The sequence below is a fragment of the Lathamus discolor genome, chromosome 1 (genome assembly GCF_037157495.1).
Source record: "Lathamus discolor isolate bLatDis1 chromosome 1, bLatDis1.hap1, whole genome shotgun sequence".
In the NCBI taxonomy this organism is placed as follows: Eukaryota; Metazoa; Chordata; class Aves; order Psittaciformes; family Psittacidae; genus Lathamus; species Lathamus discolor.
This window is the reverse complement of record NC_088884.1, coordinates 159,649,824-159,675,375: the sequence shown is the minus strand read 5'-3', so window position 1 is coordinate 159,675,375 and position 25,552 is coordinate 159,649,824. Positions and strand designations below refer to the sequence as shown.

At 52.2% G+C, this 25,552-nt stretch overlaps 2 protein-coding genes across 2 annotated transcripts; one reads left to right on the top strand and one right to left on the bottom strand.

The window, feature by feature from the left end:
• Positions 1-1,988: 1,988 nt before the first annotated feature.
• On the bottom strand, positions 1,989-11,268 carry LOC136004810 (uncharacterized). Its single transcript, XM_065661686.1, has 2 exons — positions 11,178-11,268; positions 1,989-5,460 (listed from the first exon to the last, which is right to left on the bottom strand). The coding sequence occupies exon 2, from the start codon at positions 5,448-5,450 to the stop codon at positions 2,832-2,834; it is 2,619 nt and encodes an 872-aa protein (XP_065517758.1). The 5' UTR covers positions 5,451-5,460; positions 11,178-11,268; the 3' UTR covers positions 1,989-2,831.
• Positions 11,269-14,408: 3,140 nt separating this feature from the next.
• CD8B (CD8 subunit beta) lies at positions 14,409-23,832 on the top strand. Its single transcript, XM_065661673.1, has 5 exons — positions 14,409-15,055; positions 18,119-18,469; positions 20,213-20,308; positions 20,726-20,815; positions 20,927-23,832. The coding sequence occupies exons 1-5, from the start codon at positions 14,974-14,976 to the stop codon at positions 20,965-20,967; spliced, it is 660 nt and encodes a 219-aa protein (XP_065517745.1). The 5' UTR covers positions 14,409-14,973; the 3' UTR covers positions 20,968-23,832.
• Positions 23,833-25,552: the final 1,720 nt, after the last annotated feature.

The following is a 25,552-nucleotide window of genomic DNA, read 5'->3' as shown; positions in this document are numbered from 1 at the left end:
GTGAGTAAAACACTTGGGAGCAGAAAGAACAGCTTCTACTAATGGGACTGGTAGGAATAAGATGTATGTTCTCAACCTAAAAGTACCTTACCTTTAGGTTGAGGGATCACAACTGGAGCTCTGCAGCAGTGGTGCATCGAGCTTGACCCTTCCAGGGTATCGGTCCTCCTGCTACTACTTTTGCTTTTATAGGGTGACTTTGATGTGCTTACAAAATGCATGAGTTTGAAGGACATCACCACCGAGAGGTTCTAAGCCAGATTAATCCCCTCTCTGTGAATATGCAGGTACCTTGTAAGTGCTGGGTGAAGGAAGAGCTTTGAAACATCCTTCTCAAAGCTGGGAGGCCTGGAAGGATGATCTGGAGTGACAGTCATACCCAATTAACAAGAAACTGGTGTTAAGGAAGATGGGAAGCACTTTCTTAACAGTGGAGGAAGAGGATAGAGGTGGGAAAGAGGGAAGAGAAAAGAGGACAAAAAGGAGAGCCATGTCCAAACACTGAGTCTGAAAGGGACTGTTCACGCTGGAGAGTGACATGGGTCAAAATGCTGATGATGCACTGGGGGAGGCAGCTGTGACAGGCAGGAATCAGCCAGCCTGGCCCGTCTAAGGAGGTATGAAATGAACCTTGACAGGCTTCAGGGCTTTAGAGGCAGAACCCCCCAAAATTCCAAGCTCTTTTTCATGTTTCCATGAAAACACAAGGCTGTTAACCTGTCTGGGCTGAGAAATCAAAGTCTGAGCTTTTTCTGAGCAGCACAATCTAGTACAAGCCTAGCCCATGTCAGGGGGTTGGAACTGGATGATCTTAAGGTCCTTTCCAACCCAAACCATTCTATGATTCTATAAAACCAGGCTCACATTCCTTCTGCATTCGATTGGAGCCAATGTGGGTTGTATAGGTGGCTATACCATCATCCTGAGGCCAGTCCCTGCTGTGTCACGCTGTCTTGCTGCAAGTTTGTGATGAAAGAGTGGATAATGCGAATTATCTGTGGTTCCTTTTTCCCCACAGGCTTCCAAAACAGATTACAGGGGTAAAGGCTTTGTATAAAAGCATAATTATCCACAAGGAAATGGATTCTCACGAAACATGTAAGGTGTTAGTGAGTAAGAAAGGTGCTTTAACCAAAATGTGCTTTCCATGAGGCTTTGTTACAGGTGAAATGAAGGGAGCAGCAGAGCGTAGAGACCAGGTCCCAGCCCTTTCCAGGGGGGTCGTAGGGTTGCGGGGAGAGTTCAGCCTCCCATCCCAGGGGTGAAGGGGGTGTTTTCATGGTGCTTGGAGAAGGGAAAAAGATTTCTGTGGGTTTTGACAGTGATTTATTTATTCACATGTTCCTAAGCTCAGTAATAATGTGTTTGTTAAGGAGAAGTGTCTTTATCAAACCCATATATTGAAGTTTTCTTTAAAATCAAGAATGCCATAGCAATATGCTGTTTCTTTGTGCTTCCCAACCCAGTGATTGTGAAAAGTGAGGTTTTAAACCCATTTCTCAAGCTAGCCCAGAAGTTCTTGCTGGGTTTAAGCCCAGTTCTTTAATGTTCTTATTTCAGCCTGGATTGCAAAGGACTTTTGCCTGTGTAAACCCCCCATCCTCACAGAGAGCAGCACCTCTGAGATGAGATCAGTCCCATGGGCTGGATATGAGGTGCTTAATAGAGTTTTTGCAATTCCTAATGTTTTTAAGTTGTTTGAGACCTTTGTATATTTTAAGTCTCCTTCTGGATTTAGTGGCAGGGGGTGATCCAGGTAGGAAAAGGCAGAATGAAGGAGGGGAGTGGGTTTGTGCACATTCTTCAGCCCAAGGCAGAAATCTTTGTGTTTCAGTGAATATTCTGCAGGCAAAAAGCAAGTGAGGGATTTGGGCCTAAAAAAAAAGGGGGGGGGGGAAACCCAAACCCACATCTTTTCACTATAATTTCTCTACCAGTGTAGCCAAAGGCATGAGCCAGGGTAGGCGGCGATTGAACAGACAGCAAGATAGACTCTAACAGATAGACTTTATTGAGTACATGCACAACTAAGCAAAGCAAAACAAAGCAGTGATGTCCAGGCTCCAAAAAACAAGATCTCACCAATGCGCTGGCCAGACGCACTGGGAGTCTTGGGAACCTGGAGATAGATGCTGCAAAGGTCCATGTGGATTCAGCTCCTTTAACTCCAAGATGATTCCATTCTGCTCCTCTTTTATCATCTTTCCAAGTCTTTGAGGCTGGTAACACCCCTGCCATCTTCAGTGGGTGGTTTCCAGGCTACAGCATGATGTTCCCTTCTCTTTACTTCCAAAGACACAGTCCTTGGCTTTCCTTTTCCCCTTTTCTGCTTAAGGAGTCTTAAATCACACAAGAGCAGCATCTTGACATGAGGATGAGAGGTTCAAACACAATACTTACTTACTATTATTACTACTTATAATAGTTACTTATGCTAACTTTTGCTTTTTTACTGTGAGGGTGATGAAACACTGGTGCAGGTTGCCCAGAGAGGTTGTGGAGTCTCCATCTGTGGAGACAGTCAAAACCCAGCTGGATCCAGCCTGGGCAGTCTGTTTTAGGTGGCCCTGCTTGAGCAGAGGGACTGGACTTGATCATCTCAAGAGGTCCCTTCCAACCTCTACCATTCTGTCATTCATGCCAACCACAAGCTGCTTGGCCTGCCTTTCCCTCCTGGATGGCCCTCTTATACCAGAGGAGGCCATCCCTCACATCAAGGTCTGGCATGGCATGTGTCCCCACCGCTCAACGCCTACTGGGTTGCAGCCAACAGCGGAGCTAAAGGTTCTTCTTGGTGGCAAACACAGAGGCCAACCCAGTCTTGCCCTTGACTATGGTAGGAGGCGTTTGGCCAGCCTCAGTCCTTGCACTTCTTTGTCAATGCAGAGTTTCATCTGCCTCATCCAGTAACAAGTCACTACCATGGCAAAGCACACACAGATTTGCATTAGCAGTATAACTACTACAGGGTGCAGCAGCGCATTGAAGATGCTGGTGGCAGTGGGGGACCAGCCAAAGAAAATTTCCCACCAATGATGTTCTCCCACCCTCTTAATTCGTTCCATTACCTGCTTTATAACACTACCATCGTGATGTACAGTTATTAGGATCTTTCTAGCTTCTGCCTTAGCATTTTCCAGCAGCTGCTGTAAATTTGCATGCTCTAACATCTCTTTTACAAGTGACAAATCCATACCAATAGGGGTTGGGGTTATACTACGATACAAGGTGTAGTTTCTTATTAGCAACTGGCTAGTGAATACAGGTGGTTTATACACAAAATCACAGCCTCTAATAACAGCTACATTGCAAGCACACGTATTTGAGTCGTTAAACACACTCTGGTTATAAACTTCATTGATCTGCACGTATTTACACATTGTTCTGAAGCACACGCACCCTTTCCCTACGTACACCAACACGGTCTTATTGCTGCTCTGGGGATTGATCTCAAAGTGGCACACCCCCTCTCTGGTGTCAAAGCAAACGTCACTTGCCTTAAGGGCATCATCTTCACATATGAATCCCAGCCCCCTTTCCAAAATGCAGGCTTCCAAATCTACCGACTGCCATTTCCCATCAGACACCCTCGCCCACATGCGGTGGTCCAGGGGGTAGACCACAGACCCATTTGTGTTAATCCCCAGGGCCACAACGGGGTAGACCTTTTCGATGCGAGCCTCTGTCACAGTGAGGACGTAGGTGATGACTGCATTGAGAGCCTGGTCGTGGGTGAAGTTGACAAGCCTCCACCAGGCTTGGAGCTGCCGCTCCTTTTCTGTGGCTGCATCCCACACGATCTTTCGGATCTCGGTGGGGAGGATACCATTGTCCCCATCTCTCAGGATACCTGCAACGACACTCTGCACCCACATCTGGGCCTGGATGCAGCTAAGAGCAAGAGAGATGTTATTTTGTTCGATGCCCAACGCTCGCAACAGCATCTGGTGGTCTTTCTCGTTTATTTGTTCCCAGGTAGGCAGCACCTCTGACACGAGCCACTGCCCCATCCCAAGGCTGGCCAGGGATGAATTCAAGGGGTTGAGGAGCCCCTGCACGCCTGAGGTGACAGCCTCCAGCTTGTTGGTCAAAACCTCAACATTCATAGTGTTGAGGACCCCCAGCCCAGCACCTCCTCCTCCCAGTGCTGTGGCCAGCAGGTCTCTCCTGGCCCGGGTGCCCTGGATGGAGCGGCTGTGGAGCCATGCTAGCCAGCCCGTGTGGAGCGTGGAGAGGAAGGGGGCACAGTGAGGCCTGACAGATGAAATGTTAACGGTGGACAGGGATAACACCACCTTCTTCAGTGATCGGACAGGCCCCGTCAACAGCTCTTGGATGTGATTTTGCTTGACTACGTAAGGGCCTATTTTGGAAATGAAGGGGCGTAAGACAGCAATGATGGTAAACTCCTTCTTAAATCCATCAGGACCTCCTATCCACCACTTCCCTCCAAGCTCAGGGGACATGTCTATGCTCAGGCTTCCTCGACACCATACCTGGAGGTTTATGACCAGGTGTGGACAGATTCCATAATCCTGATTATACCATGAAGCTTCTGCGCCTAATTCAGATCTATTAAGCGTTTTGGTCTCACGGAGGCATTTGACTGGCATGACCCACTTGCGGCCATCAGGGGCAGTGACGGTCATGATGGTGCCATCAATTTGCATTGGGTCAGTTACACTTTCTTGGGAATATTCAGTTTGCAATATTACCTGGTTGCCAACTTCAGTGTATGGGGCTGCGTGCCAGGCCAAGAAATGGCACTTGGAGATCTTGACAGCAGCAAAGGAGTGTGTCATGGTGCTAATCTGGAATTTAAAGGACAGCCCCACTCTGTTTTGTGCCCAGAGGCAGACCACAAAGACTGGCTGGACCAAAGTAAAATTGCACCAACAGTCCCATTTTTCTAAAGCACAGCTCTTTTTCTGATTCTTCTTAGTTTTTACTTCGGTTACGGAGATCTGACTTACTCGCTGGTGAGTGGATCCATTGATAACCCTGCAGCCTACCTTTATTTGTTGTCCCACCGTCCCCAGCAGCTGTGGAAGTCTGTTTGTGCTATCCCAGCTCCATTCATTTTCCAAGTACACCTCTGACCCGTGCATCACCACCGTTGACAGATTTAAGCCTTTGTTAGAATTTAATCCCATGCTTCCTGTGTATTTTATGTGAGCTTGAGACCAGGGCCAATCGGTCTCAGTGTTTGTGTATCTCCTAACCCTGTGCTGGACCCATGTGTCAAGATGCCTTTCTAAGAGGGAACGATTGACTTTTTGCCTGGGGTGCTGATGGGTTGGTTGGGCGCATTGGGTGCTCAGGGCTATGCACATACCAGAGAGCAAAGCAAATCCTGCAACCACAAATCTGAAAGCATTTTCCCCATAGCGCAAACAGGGCTGGTGACGCCACGAAGCTCGCCCTTCCCGCTGGTCACAATCGCCTTCCATTTTCCTTTATCTGCAAAACATAAACAAGACGGGCTCTCCAGCCCCGTTAGTTTCCCTTCCATGCTTTTAATTGTGAAGAATGGAACCACTTTTCCTGCCTTTTTGCCCCCTTTCTGACTTCTACCTGGTACATGGAGGGGCTGGCCTTGTTCACCACCCTCATGGGCCCCATCCACTGGGGTTCCAGCACCTGGTTCTTCTCTCTAACCTCCCGATACATTACCAGGTCCCCTGTGTTCCACTCCATGGGGCGCAGCAACGCTCCCAGCTGCTTATCCATCTTGGGGATGTTGGTGTCCTGCCCCGGGGCGAGCTGGTGGTACGTAGCCAACAGCGTCCTCAGTATGTCCTGGACCCACTTGTCCATCAGCACACGGGGCTGCACTTCATCCGGTGGCTCCCCTCTTTGCCACCAGTGTCCCAGCAGCTTCGAGTCTCCTCCAGGATGCAGCTTCTGGGGAGAAGGAGCTTGAGATGCCATTGTCCCCCGTAAGGCCAGCAGGACCAGTGGGAGCTTCTGATCCCAGTCTTTCCTTTGGTTCACCAGCTTCCTCAGCGCTGTCTTCAGGGGTTGGTTGGGTGCTTCTGCCGAGCCAGGCTTCTGGAAATGCCCGGTGATGTGAAGCTTCTGCTTGATGCCCAGGGCCTGGCACACTCCTTTTGTGACTTCTGTGATGAAGCGCTGGCCGTGGTCCGAGTCAATCTCCTTTGGGACTCCCCAGCGTGATAAGACGTGCTCTACCAGGATATTAGCGGTTGCGCTGGGTGTGTTGTTTCGAGCTGGAAATGCTTCCACCCAGTTGGTGAAGGTATCACTGATCACTAAGCAATACCTATTGCCTTGGGCTGTTTGGGGCAAAGGACCAATAAACTCCATCTGCAACTTGCTCCACGGCCCAGAAACCCTCTGATGACCCAGGAGGGCCTTGGTCTTTTTGATGTCAGGACTGTTGGCCGCGCAAGTCAAGCAGTTGCTGACGTACCTCTCCACATCCTCTCTCATCTCAGGCCACCACCCAGCGCTCTGCAGCCTCACCATGGTCTTGTCTGTCCCCAAATGCCCTTGCTCATGAGCCAGGGCCACCAGCTCTGTCTGGACCAGCTCAGGCACCACCCAGACTGGGAAGTCTGCCCCCTCCCTCCTTGCCAGGACCAGACCAGAAGCATCGTTCCACACCTTGCACCCTTTATACACCCTGCCCTTCGCTAACTCCCGGATGCTGGGGTCTTGTGCCTGCAAGCCCGGCAGGTCCACCCTCTCCCAGTGTCTGCTGGGAGCTACCAACATGGAGGTATTCTCCATGAGCTTGCTGGTCTTCCACATCAGCCCTTCCTTTGCACCTTGCTTGGCTTTAGCATCCGCCTCCTTGTTCCACTTGGCCTCCTCTGTTCCCTTCTTGTGCCCCTTCACTTTAATGATCTGGGTTGGGTGCGCTCTCTGCTCCGCCAGCCTCGCGAGGTACAGCAGCTTCTTGGCATAGGTGACAGGCTTGCCGTCAGCAGACTGCATGTCCCTCTCCCTCCAGAGCGGCAGCCACTTGAGTGCTGCTCTCACCATCCAGCCCGAGTCTGAGAACACGGCCAGGGGCTGGTTTGCTGCTGTGTTCTCCAGGGCGGCCGTCACAGCCACCAGCTCAGCAGCCTGGATGGAGTGAGGCAGGCACTTCCCCTTCACCACCTCCCCGGTACCCTGGTTGACAGCAGCGTAGCCTGTGTAGGGCACCCCTTGCTCGTAGTAGTTGGACCCGTCTACGAACCACACAACGTAGCCTCTGTCCTTGGCCTCCTGCAGGCTGAGGCTGCTCTCAAACAGCGGTGCCCGACGTGGCTTGGGCTCAGGCAGGAGACCCCCTGGTTCCTCCACATCCCTCTCTCCACTGATCACCACCCTGTAGGCACCGGGTGAGGGGTACCCAGGGACCCTCTTGTCGGTCAATGCCAGCGCCCAGTTGGCCATTCTGGGGCGGCACTGGGGACCCTCGTCCCCCTTCTCCGACAAGAGGTACCTCACCGGGGCACGGGAGGTCCTCAGCAGCACTGGGGCCAAGCCCACCAGCTCCTCCCAGTGCTGCAGAGCCCAGGTCAAGGCTAAAACCTCCCTCTCGTATTCACTGAACTGCTGCTCAGCTGGCGTCAGCAGGCGCGATGCATAGGCGACAGGGAGGAGATGGGCACCTTGCTGCTGGCCCAAGGTAGCCTGCAGCCCCCTCCCCGTGCTGGCCAGCTGTAGGACATAGGGTCTGTCCCCGTGGGGACGCACCAGCACAGGGGCTTGTGCCACGCTCTCCTTTAAGGACTTCACCGCCTCATCCTGCTCTGGCCCCCATTCCCAGGGGGTGTCCTTCTTCAGGAGGTGGTAAAGGGGGGCAGCTTTCTCTGCATAGCCCTCAACAAACTCCCTGCAGAACCTTAGGAGAGCCAGGAAGGACCTCAGGGTCATGGCATCGGCTGGCGCTGACACCTTCTGGATTAGCTGGACCCTCTGCTTCTCCAGCGAGCGCCCTTCCTCCCCTAGGGTCACCCCCAGGTAGGAAACCTCCTTCCAGCATAGCTGGGCTTTCATGGGGCTGATCTTGAAGCCTGTCTTCTGCACAGCCTCCAGCACCTCCGCCAGCACCTCCAGGTTCTCCTCCTTTGTCCGGGTATGGATGAGGATGTCACCGGCACAGGACATCACGCTGTCACGATGGCTGAGCTTCTCCCACATCCTCACCACGTGTGTGTGGCAGATGGCAGAGGTGTTCTGGAAGCCCGGGGGCACTCTGGTGAAGGCAAATTGCTGTCCTCGGATGGTGAAGGCAAACTTATGCCAGCATTCGGGATGCAGGGGGATGGCGAAGGATGGGCTGGTGAGGCTGAGCACCGAGAACCACTCGGATCTCCGGGAGACGGCTGACATGATACTGGGGTATTTGGCCACTGCGGAGGTGTGCAGTGGGGTGACACAGTGCAGGGCACTGAAGTCAACTGTCAGCTTCCATGTTTTCCCATCAGCTTTCCTCAAGGGCCACACTGGGGCATTGCTGGTGCTCTGCAGCTCCACCAACACCCCCTGCTCCAGCAAGGTTTTGACTGTGCCCCACAGGCTGGCCTCAGCCTCAGCCGGGTACCAGGGCTGTGGCTGAGGAGGGGGATCTGGCCCTTTCACTGCTACGACAGCATCAATCTGCCCACAGTCCAGCTTGCTCCTCGCCCAGACCCGGGGGAACTGCTCTGTGACCCGTTTCACTCGGGGTTCCCACTCAGGGTGGACCAGGAGCTCAGGGGCTTTCACTGACATCACCCTATGGCTCGCCGGGATGACAGGCACATCACTTTGGGGACAGTGCAACAGCGCTCGGTTTGCCAAGTCCACCATCACCCCCATCTTTGTCAGGGTGGAGATGGCCAAAACACCCGTTTTTTCCCCTTTCATTTCCATTTTCCCAAATTTCTCAGACCCTTTGGCAGTGCCAATTTCAAAGGGTACGGGCCCTGTGAAGGCCACGGAGGACTTTTGGCCGTTGGGCCCTATCAGTTCAATAATTTCACAGGTTTGGAAGATCCTGGCTTCGCCAGGGGCCAGATTCAAAATGGAATAAGTGGCACCAGTATCAATTCTCATCACTTGTCCAAGCACCCCTCCTCCAATAGTTATATCAACTATCAGGCGCCCCCACACATCGGTCTTAATCGGTGCCACAAAGAGGGGCGATGCGGGTGCCTGGCAGCCCTATTGCTGAGCCTTAGACCCCGGGTCGATGGGGTGGGAGCTGCTGTGCTTTTTGGCCTCGTGCAGGGCCAGTTTACGGAAGAGCTCCGCATCCGGCAAGCCATCGATGTCCTCCTGCTTCTCATACTTTATCAAGCGCTTCCGCAGCTCGGCGCGCCAAGGGTTGGACTTCTGAAACCTCAGCCCTTGCTGGTTCTCCTTCCCTGGACCGCCTTTGCCATCGGAATCTTTCCGGTTGTCCGCTTGCATTTTCCTCATCCCAGCGTTTTGGTAGGACATGGCTGAGGTTTTCCCTTTCTTCCCCCCCGGCATGTACCCCGGGAATGCCTGCTTCTGCAGCTCGAAGTTCTGGGTCAGGATCTGCTCCAGCTCCAACAACGGCTTTCTAGCTGCATCCCCCCCAGCAATCACCCGCAGTGGGGGGGTCAACCCCACCACCAATGGCTCCTTGAACTCAGGCCTGTCAAAATCAACGGGGGACTCCTTCGACCCGGGCAGCCCAGCCATCTGATAGAGCATCTTTTTACGGTTAACATAAGCATCGGGCCGCTCCTCGGGGCTTTGCTTCTCCTGGTGGAACAGCACTAAGGGGTTAATCTCTGGGAAGAACACCTTGAGCACGGCCAACTGCACATCCCCGATGTCCTGGACGTTTCCCATCTGCACATCCCCTGGCAGCGCAGCAAAATCGTCCGGTTTCATGCACTTCCTCACCACGTCTATCAGGTCACCCACTAAGTTGCCACTCTGGCACCGGGGCAGCCGCTGGGCCCTGGACAGCCAGTTGACCGCTGTCTCCTTTGTTAATGGCCCCAGCATCTTCCCCACTGTCTTGAGCTGCTCGGGGGTGAACCAGAGCACAGCCCTGTTGGTGTCTATGGCCTGCAGAGGCCCGTGGCTGGCTGGCTCGTCGGGGGAGCTCTTTTTAGTTTTGGAAGCCTCCACCTCCCCTCCTTGCATCTGACACATCTCCTCCCGCAAAGGAGCATAAGGGGATGGCCTGGTGGGGCCACTGGCACCCCACACATCATCCTCATAGTCATAGTGGGGCGGGTGCGGGTCCAGGGAGTCCTCTCCCTGGCTATTCCCGAACCGGCCCCTCTTGCCTTGGATGGCAGCCACAATACCCCTCGACACCCCCAGCTCCGCCTGCAGCTCCTGGATCTTGGCATGGCACACTTTGTGATCGGGACCGGTGCCACGGTCCCGCTGGACATCCTGCAGGACCGCCCGCACCGCGCTCTGCGCGTCGTGGGTCTCCCCTATCCATTTGCCAACCTCCTTCTCCAGCTCCTCCGTTTTCAGCTTCTCGTACCCCAGTTTGCTCTCCAGCCGGGTGATCTCCACCGCGCTCCGCAGGGAGTCCCCGCACAGACCCTGCACCTCCGCGCGCAGGTTGTCCACCTGCACTTTGAGCTCGCCCTTAGCCTGCTCCAAAGCCTGCACGTTCTCAAGAGCCTCCTTCAGCAACTTCGACAGCTCCCTGCCCACCATCAACAGCCCCTGCAGAGCCGCTCGCTTCTTGCATTTGTTTGTGGGTTTGGGCTTTTTGGACTCCTCCGACCAGCTCTCCCATTGCTGGCAGAGCTGCTGGTACGCCTCCGGGCCCTGGAAGGACCCTGGGGACCAAACCGGAGGGAGACACTTCTGGAGCACAAACTGCTCCAGCTTCCAATTGCTAACGATATCGGTCATCATAGTGATGGGGACAAGATGCGAGACGGCTCCTTCTCAGGGGAAAACTACCCTAACAAGCACCACCAACTGCAGGAAAGCTGCAGCTCCACAACCCGAAAGCCACGCAAAAAGCCACCCAAAAGCTGCTCAAAAGCCACCCGAAAGCCACCCAAAAGGAAGGGGGGGGTGCAGAACCTGGTAGCAAGGGAAAGGGAAGGGAGGGACGAACGGCGGTGGCCACCGCGACCCACCGGGGTCCCCGGGAGGGGACGGGGAAGGGATGCGGGAAGGGGTGAAGCGGAGCAGAGGTATATAGGACCCCAATAATAAGATCTCACCAATCCTTGGATGGATCCTGGCAGTCCCGGGGATCTGGAGAGAGACGAGGCAGAGTTCCGGTCCGTTGAAGCACCTTTAAGGTTAAGGTGGTCTCAGGGTCTCAGCCTGCTGGTTTTTATAGCCGTGGCAGGTCGGTTTAGGGGGGCTGGTAATGCCCATGTTTACTTCTATGGCCGGTCTCCCTCCTGCACGTGTTTCATCTCTCCCCCTGTCTTCCCAAGGACACTATCCTTGTTTTTCTTTACCCTTTTTCGGCACTGATTAGGGAAGCAGGTGCTCTGCCCCTTATCTGTTTTGGGGGGGCCAGGATTAGTCATGCTCACTTATGCTAGCTTCTGCTTGCACCAAGTGCCCTCAAGAGGGAGAGCTGGAGCTTGTCCGCTTAGCATCCATCCTCCCTATTGCCTTCAATGCGCCCCCCCCCCACTTGCTGTGCACCCCATTAGCACCTGTGTTTTGGAGGGAGATCACACTTGGGGCTCACATCTGACATCTGTAACACACATGGTTCCCCTTAAAGCTCCCCCCTCAAGCAAACGGGGGAGATGAAATGGCAGGAAAATCACACAGTTCCTCATTTAGATCCATTTGGACACAGGGAGTTCAAAAGCAGCATTTTTCCATGCCACAGACCGGCTCTCCACACGCTGGTGTGTACCTTGGGGGTACCCCGCGATGTGTCAGGGGCCTCAATTGTGCTGTTGCATCGGCTGAATTACAGCAGTAAATCTGCACCTGCAGAAGGCAGCTGGAGCCCCCAACCTCGCCCCACAAACCACATCTTAGAGCAGTTTAGAACAGAGAACTTGACCCACTTGATCGTTCCACCTGCTAGTGCACTAACCCAGCGAAACACTCCGTTTTCATCGCTGCTTTTCCCCCTAATGAAATACTGCAGAAGCTGCATCCTTCCCTGGAATAAATCATGTTGAAAATGTGGCTTGTTGAGTCCCGAGGCGTTTCCATCCAGCATCCTGTTACCCCCAAAGGGCCCTGATATCCAGTTACTGCAGCACTGGCTGTGTTGGACCGGGCCTGAGGCTGAGCAGCCTTCCCCAATCCCCAAAATCACCTTTTGCAGCCCCAAAAGCACGGAGGGACTGGATTTTCCCTTATTTATTGGGAACTGTTTCTCCAGCCTGGCAGTTACAGCTGCAGTTACCTCTGCTGCAGCAGAGATGAAGCTCCAGCCGGGTCCTGCTTCTTGTCTGGAGACCCCTTTGTTCTACCCCAGCGCTTTGCTCCAGCCCCCCAAAACCAAACACTTTGCTATGAGAAACCCATCACAGGGGAGACAAGAAAGAGCCCAAACTGTAATGACGCTGGCAAAAGGATGGGGAATTAGTGTCAGGATCAGTGCACTGGATGCAGGCTGAGAAAAAGGAGAGGGGCTGTTTTCCCCTGGGATGGGCCATAGGGCAAGCACCGAGATGGGGCAGGGAGGTGGCTGGGCTGGGGGCTGGGGTCGTTGTCTTCCGTTTCATAAATAGAATGAATCCCCTTTAGAAATTGTACATCCGAGTAACTCAAATACACCAAAAATCATCGATTCCCCCCGCCTTGGACCGGCCGTGGGCCAAACGCTCCTGATTAGGAGCCGCTGCACCCCAGCAAGGTCACCAACAAACCGTGTTCGTGCTGACAAATCGCTTCAACTGACACCGGGTTTTACTCCCCTGCCTTCTTCCCAGGACAGCAGCCCCGGACGAGGTGGGGATGCTGTAAACAGCAGCTGCTCTCCTGCACGTCGCCTCCATGGTTTATGTTTGCTGGTGATAAAGCTGCCAGACAATGGGATCCCACTTCTGGAGTGTTTTCGCTTAGGAGCAGCACCGAGCCCTGAGAACAGTCTGGACACTGAGAAATGGCTCAACTGCAGAGAAACAACATCTTCAAAGCCAGGCTAAGAATTAAGCCCTGTTTCAGCACACACACCGTGCTTTTACATTGCAAATATTCCTTTTTCTTTCCATAAGAGGAACCCTACAGGTAAAAGCACTGCAGGGAAGTGTCTCTAATGCTGCTGTAATGTGCTGGGGAATCCTCCAAAGCCAAAATATCTGCTTAGAAAACCCGGTGTCACCAGCCCTGCAGCAGCCCAGTGTCATGTGCCCCATGTCTGAGCTTTTAATGGTGACACAAAACACCTCTACGTGCACTTTGGTCCTGGCCAGGAGGCCAGAAGGTGCTCGAGGTGACAGCAGCAGTGAGAAAAGGGGGATGCAGCCACTGCTGCAGCCAGGGACATCAGGCTCAGCTCACAGCTACCCTGCGGGGATGAAGGGAAAACACACTCGCAGTGGCAATTCTCATGTTAAGCACATGCACCCCCCAAAAAGAGGTCTTTATATCCCAGTCTGGAGAGGTCCCCAGTTTGGGAGTGATGTGAAACTAAAGGGGAAAAGCGAGCAGGAGGCAAGGAGGGGAGAGGCAGGGGTTGCTGCCCCCCATGCCAGGGCCTCAGCTCTGAAAACGGGAGCTTTTAAGCACTGAAATGTGTTTGAAGGCACTAAAAGTACTTTCTCCTGCCAGGAAAGAGTTAAGGAGGGATTCGGCTGAGCCCTTTGTGGCAGAGCTCTCCGGCTAGCAGCCTGCTTCGGGCAGGAAACCAAACTGAGATGGGGAGGGGACGCATTAGGGCAGCATGGGGGAATCTGGTACAACACAGACCAAAACCTCACACTGTACGAGGTGCAACATCGCCTTTTCCTAGTCACCTGCTTGCTCAAACCCCAGGGGAGGTTTCCTGGTGCTCCCATGTATCCTCAGGGATACCCCGCACCCTGCTGCTCCGGATCCAGCTATGGGGAGATGCTGAGGCTTTGTGAGGACCATGAGAGCAAGCTGCTCCAGTGGAAGGGGTCCCTGCCCGTGGCAGGGGTTGGAGCTGGGTGGGCTTTAAGGCCCCTTCCAGCACAAACCAGTCTGGGATTCTGTGGAAATCCATATCTGCATGGGGCGGGGGGGGGGGGGGGGGGGGGGGGCATAAAAGAAAACCAGATCCTGCTTGTTTGATATTAGGGGAACAGTGAATAAGTACAAATCATAAATCATTTCTACTTTGTTCCCCAGGCATGGGAATACTGGGGGCTTCTGCCACCGGCTCACCCTGTCGTTCCCCATCGTGCGTTCCACTCTTCAAACCCTAAATCCCGACTGCTTCAAACCTCTCCCTGCTGAAGGCATTTCAAAGCCAGATTTTCAGCCACTAAATTCCTTTGAGGTTTCTTGGCTTTAAAGCCTCGTGCCTCTGCCTTTATGGCAACCTACTTCGGTGTTCATCACTTTCCAGGCCCGGAGAATAACACCTTGTGCTAAAGATTCTGTTAAAGAAAACAACTGCACAGCTCAGATTGCATCTTTTCCTTCTTTTGAGTGCTTTTCGGTTTCAAAGGGGGAGAAAATAGCAAAAATTCATCCCTTCCTGCTTTCATTTTTAGCACTAAGCTCCTACATTTGTCATTTTTTCAATTGCACGGAGCTAGATATAAAGGAGGGGGAAAGAGGTGATGAAATACTAAGTAATCATAACTAAAAATCAGTGAGTTCTCCTTGGTCTTATTCCTAAAGGGGATTTTGGGGGATCCCAAGCTGGAGCTGTGCATGGGGCTGCTGCCCTGATGCACACCTGGATGTGGGGCTCAGCGCAGAAGCAGGGACCACGCTGAAGCTCTGGGTGCTGCCGCAGATGCTCTTTGGTAGCTGCTGGTGAGACGTCTGCATCAAGAAGAGGAAGAACCTCTTGGGGTAAAGCCAGCCCTATCACCAAGAGGGGACCCTGTGTGGAGAGGGGAGATGGCACAAAACCCCTCCATCGCTGGCTCCACCACCATGGCCTGGCTGCGGCTTCATCTCTGCATCTGCCTCCAGATCCCAGGTAAGAGGGATGCATCTCTTAAGGGTTAAGGGCATCTAAAATCGTGCTGGAGCCTCTCCTCCACCCTGCTTCAGCACGTGGGATTTTACACAGCATCTGCGTGATGGGAGTTTAAATGTAGGATCGACTGCAGGATATTATTACCTATATTATTGCCTATCATTGCAGAATTTTGTGCAATGCCCTTAATAACATGCTTTAGCTTCTGGTCAATGCAGAAGCAGGGGCCTCAAGCAGTCAGGCAGTTGGACTTGATCACTGTAGATCCCTTCCAACTGAAATAGTCTGCTCTCTACTCCTCTACTCTACTCTACTGTACTCTACCCTACTCTATTCCAAGTGCGATATATAATGGCATAGACACCACTGAATTTGTTTTTCCTGCACCCTCATAGTGCAGATGGGCTGTGGGATGCTGCTGATGGAGAAGTCAAAGCAGCACCTAGCTACGCTGCCACTGTAGCATGAAGACAATAAACATCCCATCAAATTTTCCTCTAAATCTATCCAAGGACTGAATGTTTCCCAAGGGCCAAGCTGGAATGGGTGCTATAAAACCATGCTGCCTTCTGCTTACTGCAGACAGGTTGGAGGAGGGTTGAATTGAATTTACAGTCGGTGTCACGGCAGAGTGATAGAATTGTGCTTTAAGGGACAATTTTTGCCATCAGTTCTCAGGTAGAAAGTACTGGAAGCTTGAAACACACATTTAATGTATTTATTTGAGTAACAGCTCAAGTTGGTCCCCCAAAATGCTGCCCAACACGGGTCCAAAGCTGCCCAGCACCCTCGCTAGAGGCTGTCAGGACTGCAGGGTGTTTGTTCCCATTGTGTGATGGTCATTCAGCTACAGCAGAACACAGCTGATCAGGCAGCAAACAGCCTGAGGCACTTACATACAGGCAGTAATATCCTACAGGTCTATGCAGTGGGGTCCCCGCTGAGAAAGCCCCAATGAATCGGTTTGCTCTGCACATGCAAAGGGAAAAGGGATCATTTCCAAGCTGCTGCAGGCTGGTGTAGCTAAACACGTGGAAACAAACCCATCCCACCCCAATTCCCTGGGGTCTCCTGGCAGAATATACACAGGGAAAGGGAACAGGGAGGTTTTAGGGGATGAAGTTGTGGCAGAGGATGAGCTTTTCTGCTCTGGCTCTGTCCCAGCTCACCCCACTGGAGCTCGACCACTGACTTAGAGCTGAGCCTTTGTCAGGATCCCTCCTCATCCGTGTGTTTGCCAGAGCAAAGTTCACCAGGATTACACTCCAAAACCTGAAGATGATGTATTTTAGTAATAAGGAGACATTTACATTGTCACAGCACCAAAGGATGCGGTGAAATGCTGCGGCTGCATCAATGCTGCCTTGAATTTGGCACTGGAATATTAGGGCTGAAGCCTGCTCGTCTCTGCGGTGCACCGACAGTGATGGGGTCATTGGTGTGGGGACAGAGGAAGGCTCTGGACCTGTGTCAGTCACCAGAGCCCTCTTCTTTGCCTGTCCCCATGGAGGATATCAGGCCCATGGGCTTCAAACACAGGTCATGCAAACCTGGGTTTGAAGGCTGCATGAGGCTGTTCGCAACAGCTACTGGAATCAGCTTTGGGATTTTGAAGGAATAGGGACATTTTAAGGGAAAAAAGGCCCCAGAATGTATTTTATTGAGCTTTTTGCACAGCTTCAAAACACGTCTCGGAAACAGGAGGGGGAAGCGGGAGCATCCTTATCTTCAGAGGGCTGTTTTTCACCCGGTCCCGGAGTTATCTGCAGCTTTGTAGGCCTGTTTGCTTAACAGAAAGGATCACAAGCTGCTGTTATCCTTCCCACAAGGACTCATGCTGGCTCTCATACAGGCACAGCTCACATCTGCCTGCGCCAAACGCGACTCAGATAATAGCAAAGGAGCCTCAAAACCCAAACAGGGCGATGCGATGCCAAAGCCAAGCTTTCAATCCCACCGCCACCCCTCATTCCCCCCCCCCCCCCCCCCCCTCCCTCCCCGGCTCCTGAAATTCATATGAAATTAATGTAATCTGAAAATTAATAGCAAATCGGCTCATTTTGAGGTGTTTTGCATGATTTGGGGTCTTTTTCTGCACCTGAGATGAGGTTTACTGGTGTTGCATCTGTTAGAACAAAAATGTGGCAAATAAGTTAGAAGGCTCAAAGAAAATCTGTTGAAAGAGAGGTAAATCCTCTCTGAAAGATGGGAGAGAAAAGGAGGGGAGAGGGGCATCCATAGGAGTAGGTGTGAATGCTCTGCCCTGTACATACAGTCCTGAGGACACCCTAAAATCATCCCTCCTCATCCCTCCCTGTATGGCATTAAGCCTCCCCCCCAGATGAGTGTTTTAGAGGGTATACTGTCTGTTTAAGTACATCTATACTAACTATAGATTTAACTACAGGTATACTACCTAACTACAGATATATTTAACTACAGGTATCCTACCTGTCTAACTACACCTATTTAACTACAGGTATACTACCTAACTAGATATTTAACTACAGGTATACTACCTAACTACAGATATACCTATTTAAAGCCATGTATAAACTACAGATATACTACCTATTTAAGTACATGTATAGTACCTAACTGCAGATATACCAAATACATGTATATACTAACTACTAAGTACATACTACCTATTTAAGTACATGTGTACTACCTAACTACAGATATACTACCTATTTAACTACAGGCATACTACCTGTCTACAGATATACTGTTTAAGTACATGTATACTACCTAACTACAGATATACTACCTATTTAACTACAGGTATACTGCCTGTCTAACTACAGATATATCACCTATTTAAGTACAGGTATACTGCCTGTTTAACTCGGCTTGACCAAAAAACAGCTGGAGAACCCAAAAAAGGCCTCTGAAAGAATATGGGAGCATCCTGACAAAGATGTTTCTGTTTCTGAGTCGTGTGCTCCCCTGGTCTGTAACTACCTGATCCTTTCAATCCCACAAAGAGCATCTGTCCTTAGCATGGAAGAAAAAAAATGAGAAGCAAATAACAACTCCTCATTCCTGCCCCTTTTCTCTTAGGCTTCTGTGCAAACCTCCTTTTAACCCAGACTCCAAAGCACATTACAGCCCAAGCTGGCAATGAAACACAACTGCTGTGTGAGCTGCAGAGGGAGCATGCTGGGGTGTACTGGTACCGCTGGAGCCAGGAGAGGCAAAGCTTTGAGTTCTTGATGTTTTCCAGCCCGATGGGCAAAGCCACCTACGGCACAAACGTGAGCCAGGAGAAGTTCAGTGCCCATGGAGCAAGTACCCGCACCTCCTACAGCCTGCGCATCAGCCACCTCCATGCCTCGGACAATGGCATCTATTACTGCTCCATCTCCCAGTCCTCCCAGCTCCTCCTGGGCACTGGGACACGGCTCAGTGTGGGTAAGCATCACCCCTGGGGTTCCAAACTGTACCACTGTGATGAGCAAGGGCAAGGGGTGATGTGTGGCAGTGGACCCTTCCCAATCTTGAGGTGCAAGGATGGGGCTCTGGGGTTTGAAGAGACCTATGAGACTGGATAAGGCCAAAACCACATATAAAAGTAGCTACATTTTAGGTCAGCTGCGTGTAATAGTCCTTTTGCCACCAGCAGTTGCTCTGCTGTGGTCATGCTTAGAGCACTGTGTTCGTCCCAGGGTTTTAGGATTCCTATGGGAAGACCCTCCTCCCCTGATACCCTGTGCTTTCTTCATCCCCTGTGGTACTTCAGATGAGAGGTTTGATGTGTGCCCTGTTTCTTCCCTACCCATCCAAGTTACAACAGCAACATGAAGGCCTGAGGACATCATCCCTCGCATCTCCGGGTGGCTCTGGCTGCAGGTTTCAAACTTGTCCTTCACATAAAGCATTGAGATGGGATTTATTCCTCCAAGCCACTGTTACTGGGGAGCTCTGACTAAATCAGAGCTGTCTACAGGTGGCATGGGTGGGGATAGTGATGCTTGACAGACCCTGGGTCAGGATGCAGCTCTATTCAGCCCATTTTCCCCTTGACCACAGAGCAGGAGTATAAAATGCATAAAAACCAATGTGTTTGAAGCAGAATTCAGCCCTTTCTTTGCAGGCTTTTAGGGAGACAAATCACTTATTTAAGCAAGATGCAGCCCCAGAGTCCCAGACTTTCTGGGTTGTTTTTGCTGCAAACAGACCCTGCACCTCGAGCTGGCTGAGAAGCCCCTTCTGGATCCTTGCTGGATCAAAGAAAAGCCGTTTTCAGATAAAGGAGAACTGGTTTTCATCAGCCGAGCCCATATCTGTGCAGAGCAGAGCACGAAAGACAGGGCTGAAACTCAGCACCATCAAGGACGCTCTAATTAGAACCCAAAGAGCAGCAGGTGCTCTGGGAGGATCGGGCTTTGCTTTTCCTCCTTTTAGTCCTCGTGATAAAACAGGTTGTTTGTAAGTTCCTTTTGTTGAAGGCTGTTATAATGTAAGGGAAAAGTTGTCCAGATAAACCCCAGGCACTCGAAGCCTCATCTTTCTATGTAAAAGAGCAGTGCTTCCCATAGGAATTTTAACCCTAAACCAGAACAAATTAGGTTTGAGTCACTGCAAATTGGGCAGTTTGAGCAGTCAGGTTTAATGCCATTTTAATGTAATTTTATCGAGGTATTTTAATGTAGGATTCCTGGGTGTTTTCCTGACCACCTTTACAAAGAGGTGAATGTGCCCCATCGCAATTCAGAGGCACCATAAGAAATCCTGCCCTCGTTTTATCAGGAAAGAAACAAATAATCCAACTTGGAGCTAAGATTAGGGCGATCTGGAGAAGAAAAGACCCAGGGATCCCTCAAAACCCCGCAGTGCCTCTGAAATCTGCTGCCCAGGGGTTTGTGCAGCTCTGATGAGATGGTGCCTGGTGGATGGAGCTCAGTGTAAGCTTTTCCTCTGCCTCAGCCTGCTGCCCCTCCTTGCCCGGTACATCGTTTCATTGATGCTTTCACAAGCTCTTGGTAACTTCTGTGGCCACTGAGAGGTTCAGGTCGAGCTCCTGGCCCCTCCAGCCCTTTGCAGGGGTCGCTGGATGGGGCTAGGTTTAAAAGCCCTGAGCTGCAGCCCCTCTGGCCTGATCCCCACCGCACCCAGTGCCACACTGACCGTCCTCTTCTCCTCCTTACCCACCAGTTGATGCTTTTCCTCTGCCTTCAAAGACCACTCAGGTCCCACTCCCCACAAAGGCCCTGCGGTGCGTGACCAAAAGCAAAGCTCCCATCAGGAAAGGTATGAATGACGCTGGGTCTGCTCAGTGCAAAAGGGGTGTGCTGAGCTCCCGAGGTCCCCAGGGTTCGGATGCAGTTTGTCCTGGGTGGGGGGGCAGCCACAGTGTTACCCTGTAGGGGTGGGCACCTGGATCTGTCTAAACCCATCACTCTGGACGGAGCTGACCTCTGCCTTTAGGAGTGCTCCCCTGGGATATGCAAGGGTTTAGGGGCCTGGATGCGTTTCAGTTTAGGTACCATGACTCATCTCTGAGTTCCCTGCAGTGCCCTCGGGTGTAGTGCATCCTCCAAGGGATACCCCAGGGTGATGGTCGTGTCCCCAACCCCTCCTCCAAGGACCTGCCTTGCTTTCCTCCCCTTCCCACCTCATGCTCCATCCCTCAGAGCTGATGGTGCTGAGTCCTCTCCTTCCCTCCAGGTGCCTGCAGTCCCCTGGTCTGGGTCCCACTGGCCACCACTGTCCTGGTCCTCCTGCTGAGCCTGGTCTCCATTGCCCATCGCTTCCACCGTAAGCATCCTGCCGGGGGACCACGAGGGGTGTCAGGCCCTGGGACAGCCCAGGAGCAGGATGGGGAGCTGGGAGCGGGTCCTGGAGCTGACTGGCACCATCTCTCCCCAGGTATGAAGCGGAGGCTGTGGCTTCGCATCCACAGGCAGTAAATCCCACCGGCTCCTCGGGCAGGCAGGGAGAAGCTACAGACCCCCTGCCTGGACATGACCCATGAAGGATGTTACAGGAGGCAGACATAGGCTTGTGCTACCAGACAGACATTTATTCCCTGTGACAGACCATGACTTTAACAGGTTTCCTTAACACAACAGCTGGCAAAGGGACCAGGCTGTGCTCTGCAGTGTGCTGAGCACTTCTCAAAGGATGCTGAGCACTTCCCAAAGGATGCTGAGCAGGGCAAACACCACGGCTGGCTCTGCACTGGGAGTACCGGGGCTGGTGTACCAAAGGGGTTCAGGTGGGCTGGAAAGATGCTGTGAGCTCCTTGTCTTTCCTCTGTGTTCATCTATAGGACAGCATGAAGGTGCTTTTGCTTTGCTCCTGCTAATGCTGGTTGATAGGACTTTGGTAATGAACGCTTTGAGAGCAACCGGCAGATGGAGGGGCAGGTCTCTGCACAGCTTGTAAAGGCCCTGTACAGACATGGTTGTTAGCAACAGGGAATATATGTCCTGGCCACTTTGCTCTGTAAGCCGGTGTCTTGTGGCCCTGCTCAGTGGGAGCATGGATGCAGAGCAGGCGAGAAACCATGGCCTCTACCCAAGCAAGAGTTAAAGCAGAGCGAAAGCTCCGGGGGGAGCAGTTCTGGGAGGGAGTCTTGTCCCATGGGAGACTGCAAACAGGCAGGAGTGGGAGATGAGAGCCAGACAAAGCCATGTGTGCAAGGACAAGCACCTGGCACGGCCTGAAGGCCAACGGCACCTCCGGGAACAAACAGAGGGAGCTGGGGCTGGCCTTGAGCCCAGCAACTTGGCGCAGCCAGCGGGGATTGCTCCAAGTGATGCCTGTGTGTGCTGAGCCCTGAGCAATACCCGTGTGTGCTGAGCCCTGATTGTGCTGAGCCCCAAGCAGTACCTGTGTGTCCTAAACCCTGAGCAATACCCATGTGTGCTGAGCCCCGAGTGATGCCCGTGTGTGCTGAGCCCCGAGTGATGTCCCTGTGTGTGCTGAGCCCCGAGTGATGCCCATGGATGCCCAGGCCCAAGTGACACCCGTGTGTGCTGAGCCCCAAGTGATGCCCGTGTGTGCTGAGCCCCGAGTGATGCCGTGTGTGCTGAGCCCCAAGTGACACCCGTGTGTGCTGAGCCCTGAGTGATGTCCCTGTGTGTGCTGAGCCCCGAGTGATGCCCGTGTGTGCTGAGCCCCGAGTGATGTCCCTGTGTGTGCTGAACCCCGAGTGATGCCCATGTGTGCTGAGCCCCGAGTGATGCCCATGGATGCTCAGGCCCAAGTGACGCCCGTGTGTGCTGAGCCCCAAGTGACGCCCGTGTGTGCTGAGCCCCAAGTGATGCCGTGTGTACTGAGTCCCGAGTGATGCCCGTGTGTGCTGAGTCCCGAGTGATGCCGTGTGTGCTGAGTCCCGAGTGATACCCATGTGTGCTGAGCCCTGAGTGATGCCCGTGTGTGCTGAGCCCTGAGTGATGCCATGTGTGCTGAGCCCCAAGTGACACCCGTGTGTGCTGAGCCCTGAGTGATGCCCGTGTGTGCTGAGCCCCAAGTGATGTCCCTGTGTGTGCTGAGCCCTGATTTTGCTGAGCCCCAAGCAGTACCTGTGTGCCCTAAACCCTGAGGGATACCCATGTGTGCTGAGCCCCGAGTGATGCCCGTGTGTGCTGAGCCCTGAGTGATGCCCGTGTGTGCTGAGCCCCGAATGATACCTGTGTGTGCTGAGCCCCAAGTGATGCCCATGGATGCTCAGCCCTGAGTGCTGCCGGAAGCAGGGTAGGTCCCCCAGGGCCGTTAACAAGGCTCAGCCACTGCTCAGCTCTGCACAATTTGCATGAGCGCAGGGAGCGAACCCTTGCCCTCAGATGCGAGCACTCCCCTGCTCAGCCACAGGCACCAGCGCAAGGCTGCATCGGCTACAGCGAGCGCAAGGGGAAGGTGGCACAGCGTGGCTGGGAAAGCCAGCAGCTTCTCCTTACTGCTGGGCTCTCCTGTCCTGCACACTGCGCGCGTCAACAGCTGCCCACAAGACAAGGGCTGATGCGGCTCCACAGACCCCAGGGCAGGGCAGACACAGGCATGGGAAGAGCTTGTGCTGGTGTAAAGCAGCACAGTGGCACAGCAGCATCCCTCTGGCCTCCCCCGCTCCCCTCCCAGCTGCTGGAGATGCTGCTCTCCACGTTAATACGGGTTTCCCTGGAGGGCTTGGTCTCAAACCCAGCTCCTCGGATGGAAGTTTCCCCCAAGTGATGCAGTGATAAAGCCATCAATGGGCCACCCTGAGCCAGCTTCCCCAGCCTGTGATGCTCACCAGGCTCTCAGGCCACTCCAGACCCCATCCCACCAGAGGTGCTGCAGTGGGGGTCCTGTAGAGTCTCTGCTCTGACTCATCATACCAGCAGCACATTTTAGCCTCTGTGAAAGCTCAAATGAACCAAACCCACCATTGTTCTACCCTGCAAGTGCTCAGTACACAGAGCTTCACCCCAGGAGCAGATGACTGCTATGGTATGTGTTTTGTACAGGACAGATAGGAGGAAACCCCTTTGAAACTCCCCATGGGCAAAGGTTCATTCTCTCAAACCCAGCGTTTTCCCTCTGCCTGCAGCTGCTTTTGAGATCCCAGCTCTATTTCCCATGCTTGAGGCATCCTGACCTTAATGTCCATACCTGCTTCACCTCTCGGCCAGCACAGGAGATGCCCTCCCATGGCCAAGCAGCCAGGGCAGCAAAAGGCAGGCTGTGACATGAGCAGCCTTAGGGATAACCCTGCCTGGTTCACTCCTTCTCCCTCCATCCCCATGCTCAGGCCATCCCCACAGTGTCCAACCCTCACCAACACACCCCCCCCCCCCCCCAGGACAGGACCACCTTGCCTTGATAGACTTCAGCCACCCAACTCCAGTAACATCCATTCAAAGGATGGGGATTTACCCCTCAGCTCTCTGGATAACTGTAACAGGCAGGAAGGGTTTGCTCAATGTCCAAATTCCCCAATTTGACTTTGTTGTTCCTTTGGAATTTAAAAGGAAAAACCCTAAAAAACCCCAAATTCCACATCATCTGTGTGCAGTCGAAAGAGGAGAGGTCAGGGATGTCCCCAGTCCCGTTGATACGCAGGTTTGGGCACTTTACTAATGGAAATGATGAAATAAATTGTAGCAATTCCTATATCCATCAATGGGGTGTTTTAACATTAAACCTCGGAGAGATTTTATCAGCAGTTTCACAGCTATGGGAGCCAGTGGAAAAAATCACCTCCATTTCATAGACTTTTCCCAGAGCACACACAAGAAACAGAAACTCTAATAAAAAGATGCTTTTGCCTGTGAAAATGACCTGGTCCCTTGATAGCTGCAGCTTCCTTGGTTTTCTTTCCTACCTTGTCCTTGTGCTGAGAGCACGATGGGGACACCAGCCAAAAGTCAGGGATGCCGACTTATGGTGCATGGGGGAAAAGGGGTGATTCCATCATGGAAACTAATGGGAATATATTTCTGTGCATCTCTGCCAATGGCTCGGTGCCTGGATCCGTGGAGGGAGAGGCGCAGGTAGCAGAACTGCCCATCACAGTGCCCCGGCAAATGAGAGGCCCTGATTTATTCCTCGTTTGCTTCTGAGGATGGAGCCGCCGTCTCCTGTCCCCCCCTGTCCTCCTGCTCCCCGCAGCGGGGAACTTCCATACCTAGAAAGGAAAACACTGGAATCTTATCCATAACCCCAAACCCTCACACCCGCAGAAATGACTGCTGTCATCTTACGTGACAGAAGGAGGCAGCCCCAAAACCGGACAAAGACAAAAGGGGTTTGAATAGAACAGGGAGGTTTTCCCAGATCCTAAGTACAAAACGTGACCTGTGTTGTACCCACCCCTGTGAACCACTGGGCAAGGAGCTGTAAAAGAGGGCAAAATTACACGTTGCAATGACCTGTTGCTATTATTGTTTTATCATCTTAATGGTTTATAGTCTATATATATATTCTATGTATATTCTATACTCTATCTAGAACATATTTGACATATATACATATTATATAGAGATATAATCTATACATATTCATATATATACACACATATTCTATATTTTCTAGAATCTATATATTCTGTATTCAAAAAACACTGCCATTATTCTTTCAGTGACAGTGCACGCACACCATGAAAGCATTAAGACATTCAAAGGACAGAGAGCAGAGCAGGAATAAAGGTATTTCAGGCACTGCAGTAAGTCTTCATGTAAAACTTCTGCACAGAGATCTTAAAACCCTGTCATTCTTACCAGAATGTGTCAGTTGCTGATCTAATATTGGCCCTGCTCCATTTCTCTTTATTCTTTCAAGCTGCCCAGTCATTTTGATGTGGCTATTCCTTGTATTATCATAGAGCTCCTTCTTTGCATGCAGAAGACACAGAAGTAAATCAAATCAGGTTCAGCTGAAAGCATTCAATTGAAAACAAGGTAGTGACACACAAAAGAAGAAGTTGGATCTGATGTTAAAGCTCCCAAATATATAAAGAGCTATTTTGCAGAGTCGTAAACACAGATGAGTGGGGTTGCACTGATGGAGAAA